At 33.0% G+C, this 3,810-nt stretch overlaps 1 protein-coding gene across 1 annotated transcript; it reads left to right on the top strand.

Moving 5' to 3' along the window:
• The first annotated feature begins 1,391 nt into the window (after positions 1–1,391).
• On the top strand, positions 1,392–2,291 carry LOC139425448 (52 kDa repressor of the inhibitor of the protein kinase-like). Its single transcript, XM_071180352.1, has one exon. The coding sequence runs from the start codon at positions 1,392–1,394 to the stop codon at positions 2,289–2,291; it is 900 nt and encodes a 299-aa protein (XP_071036453.1).
• The last annotated feature ends 1,519 nt before the right edge of the window (positions 2,292–3,810 follow it).

The following is a 3,810-nucleotide window of genomic DNA, read 5'->3' as shown; positions in this document are numbered from 1 at the left end:
GGATCTTTAGGATGTCTAAACGCAAGAATTTAACAATTTTTAATTACTTTGAGAAAAAATCACGACCTGAAATTAGTGAGGTGACAGCATCTAGTACCAATGTAAGTTTTTCTGTTGAACAGAAATGTGATACTTCCGTTGAAGAAAACGTTTCTAGCGTAACAGAATCTGATGAATGTGAAAGCGGCCCTCAAAGTGTTACTTCCCACCCATATGACATTGGACTTTTTTCAGAAGATAATACATGCGAGGATAAAAAACTGGATATACTTAAAAATGTTTGGGAACCCAAAACAGCATTTGTTTTTCCTGAAAATGGAAAAAGAAAATTGAAATTTCAGTACAAATGGCTTTATCGCTGGAAATGGCTTGCATATTCAGAGGTTAAGGGTGGTGCTTTTGCAAATTTTGTGTACTTTTCGCTCCAAGTGATGCCGGTTCTGGAAAGCAACCCTTAGGCAGGCCAACTGTGCAATGTAAAATTTGACAACTGGAAAAATGCTGTAGAGCGATTTTCTGAACACGAGAAATGTCTTTATCACAAAAAATCGATCGAAACTGCTGGGACATTAAATGATATTTTACTTGGAAAGATGAAACGTGTGGATGAACAAATTGACAGTGCAGCAAGCAGAAGAAAATAGAAAAAACATTACTCCAATCATTGAAACCATCCTATTTTGTGAAAATCAAGGTCTCGCTCGAAGAGGATATAAGGATTCGGGAATAACTGCTGAACAACCAGGCGAAGAGAACGACGGAAATTTTCGGGCATTGCTTCGTTTCCGGAGTAAGAACGATTCGACTCTTAAGAAAAAATGCTCAGTATACCAGCCCTCGATTTCAGAACGAAGTTATTGAGGTTTGCAATATTTTAATCCTGCAAAAACTAGTCAGCAAAATTAATGATGCTACTTGCTTTTCCATTCTTGCAGATGAAACAACTGATATTGCAGGTATAGAGCAATTATCGTTATGCGTTCGATATGTCGATAAAGAAAATTTTAACATCACCGAACAGTTTTTGCAATTCATTCCGGTGCATGACTTAACCGGAAAAGCAATAGCAACAACAATATGAGACCAATTACAGTATATATAAGAAAGTTACGTGGACAGGGGTACGATGGTGCTGCATCAATGAGTGGAAAAATTGACGGTGTACCAGCGCACGTAAGAAGTATTGTCCCATCAGCACTCTAAGTACATTGCTCTGCTCATAGCCTCAATTTGGCTGTATCAAATGCATGCGAAATAACTGGCATTAGAGATTGCTTAGGGACAATTAAAACATTATACGACTTTTTAAATACGCCAAAAAGACAGTATGTCCTATCTTCAGCAATAGAGGAGATGGAAACCAGATCTAAGAGGCAGAAAATTAAACAGCTATGTGCAACCCGTTGGATGGAAAGATACGACTCAGTAACCGCTGTGGAGGAACTTTTCGAGCCTATCGCCGAAACACTGCAAAAATATCAGAATGGAAGGATAAGGATTCAGCTACCCAGGCTAATTCTTTACTGTGGACAGTATCTAATTGCCAGTTCGTAATATCTTTGTGCATTTACAAAGTTTTCACCATAACAATCCATCTCTGTAGATACCTACAAAAAACAAGCATAGATTTGATAAAGGCAGTGAGTCGTGCAGAAGATGTCATTAAAGATCTAAAATTAATGCGTGAAAATGCCACTGAAACATTCTCTGAAATATTAAACTCTTCTTCTCTTATGCTAACAAGCATTGGATCTTCCACTTCCGTGCAAATCCCTAGAATAACGGGAAGACAGAAAAATCACGATAATTTTCCCTCATCGACACCGGAAACTTATTTCAGAGTTAGTGTTTTTATTCCACTTATAGAAAGTTTTATAACACAATTAGACTTAAGATTTGTATCGCATCGTGATATTTTGAAAGGATTTCAGTGTCTTCTACCTGCCAATCCTTTGATTTGCCAACCTTCAAACATAAAGGGTTTTGAAGCATTAGTGGAATTTTACGCTCAAGATTTGGATACCTGTAAAGAAAGCCTTAAGTCTGAACTAAAACTCTGGTATAAAAGATTAAAAAGGATTAGTGAAGACGGAGGTAGTGTTCCAAAAACTGCGGCGGATGCTCTTGGAATGTGCGATAAAGATATAACACCAAACATTTTCAAACTCCTAGAAATATTGGTCGTTCTACCTGTTTCAACGAGTGCAAACGAAAGATCCTTTTCGACTTTACGCCGTTTGAAGACTTATTTACGCAACTCAAATTTATCCCAGCTGTCGAAGACATTTTAAACGAACTTGCAAAAAAAAACCGTCGTTTGGATATTACTGAATAAATCAATAAATTTTTAGCGTGTTTGTAAACTGGTTTAATTCCCTATTTGTTGGTAAGTTATTTTTTGATTAAATTCATTGGTTTTCTATGGAATATTCACATTTATACGGTTATTATATAGGTAACTGTTACAGTATGAGTAGTTTTTTCTGGCTTGATTTATTCCTACTTTTTAATGAAAATAAAATATTTTACCTCTTATTATAAAAAAAATTATATTCTTAAACTTAAAAAATAAAAACAAAATTTAACTAAACAATGTTGTCGAAATAAAAAGTCAAAATTGTCTAGCTGTCTAAATTAGGGAAGTAATAGTGCTTTATTACATACTCGAATTTCTTTTAGTAATTTCTGAAAATTATGAAAAAATTCTGCGTACGCCACTGTTCTTCACTGTGACTGCATATTAAAAAACAGATTCCATCAATGACGGAGAATATATTATTTCGCGAAATGAAATTGTTATTAAATTGGATTTATTGTTTTTGAGATTTTGAAACATTTTTTACCAGTGTTTATATTTATCGAAAGAATAGTATTGATTTTTTAAGAGTATTTATATTGATGATTAATGATTTTATTTATTTTGATCAGTACTTTTGTTTTAATAATAATTTCAAAATATTTCACCATTATAAAAGTAATTAGTGTTTAAATAAAAAAAAATAGCCTCGACTCCTTCTTGTGTCTAATTTCGTGACTTAAAATATCGTTTGTAATTAGCATTTGAGGACACCCAGTCGAATCATTAAGAATGAGTCCTAGAATGTTAAGATCCGATCAATAGATCAAAAGTTATTCAGGGTGGTCCATTTTTTTATTTTTCGCACTGTACATAAAAGTACAACAAAAAATTCCTTTTTAATAAACTAGTTTTTATGATGCATGCCTTTTTTTAAGGAGTCCCATTTTATGCCGTCGATAAAAAAAACTGTTTACTGTAGCTGCTTTTATGATGTTTTATAGTGTTTAAACAAGAAGACAAGATGTCATTTAAAAGTGATATATAATCCCATTATACACACATGGGGAGAAGTTTATTATTGACACAAGAAGAAGTTTTTAAACTATTTCGGTCAGAAAAAAAGATTGAGCACTTGTTAAGTGATTTATAGTAGTGTTTATATATGAATTAAACTTTCTTCTGTCATAAAAGAAAAATATGAAACCTTCACGAGTAAAAGATATTAATAATTTTATTTCCTCTTTTTTGATCGCATAAATTGACGTTTTATTTCCTCGTTTACAAACGACAAAGAGTAAAAATGATATTTGCTTTCTTAACTTCGTCTATCGTTAGAAGACTTTTGGTAAACGAATTTCTAACTGTTTTAATCAATAGTTTTAAGCAATTATTGTCACATATAATTTAGTGCTCTTAAATAAACAGTATTAAACGAAATTGTTCCGACTATTTCCCGAAACATAAAACTACTAGAGTAATTCTTTGGGATAAAATTAAATCTCATTCAGAAC

This window comes from Parasteatoda tepidariorum, chromosome 4 (assembly GCF_043381705.1).
Source record: "Parasteatoda tepidariorum isolate YZ-2023 chromosome 4, CAS_Ptep_4.0, whole genome shotgun sequence".
NCBI classification, from domain to species: Eukaryota; Metazoa; Arthropoda; class Arachnida; order Araneae; family Theridiidae; genus Parasteatoda; species Parasteatoda tepidariorum.
The sequence above is the reverse complement of the archived record's forward strand: the minus strand, read 5'-3'. Positions and strand labels throughout refer to the sequence as shown.

Excerpts from the sequence above, each read along its gene's own strand:
- LOC139425448 (XM_071180352.1), top strand. The coding sequence starts at position 1,392 with ATGTGCAACCCGTTGGATGGAAAGATACGACTCAGTAACCGCTGTGGA.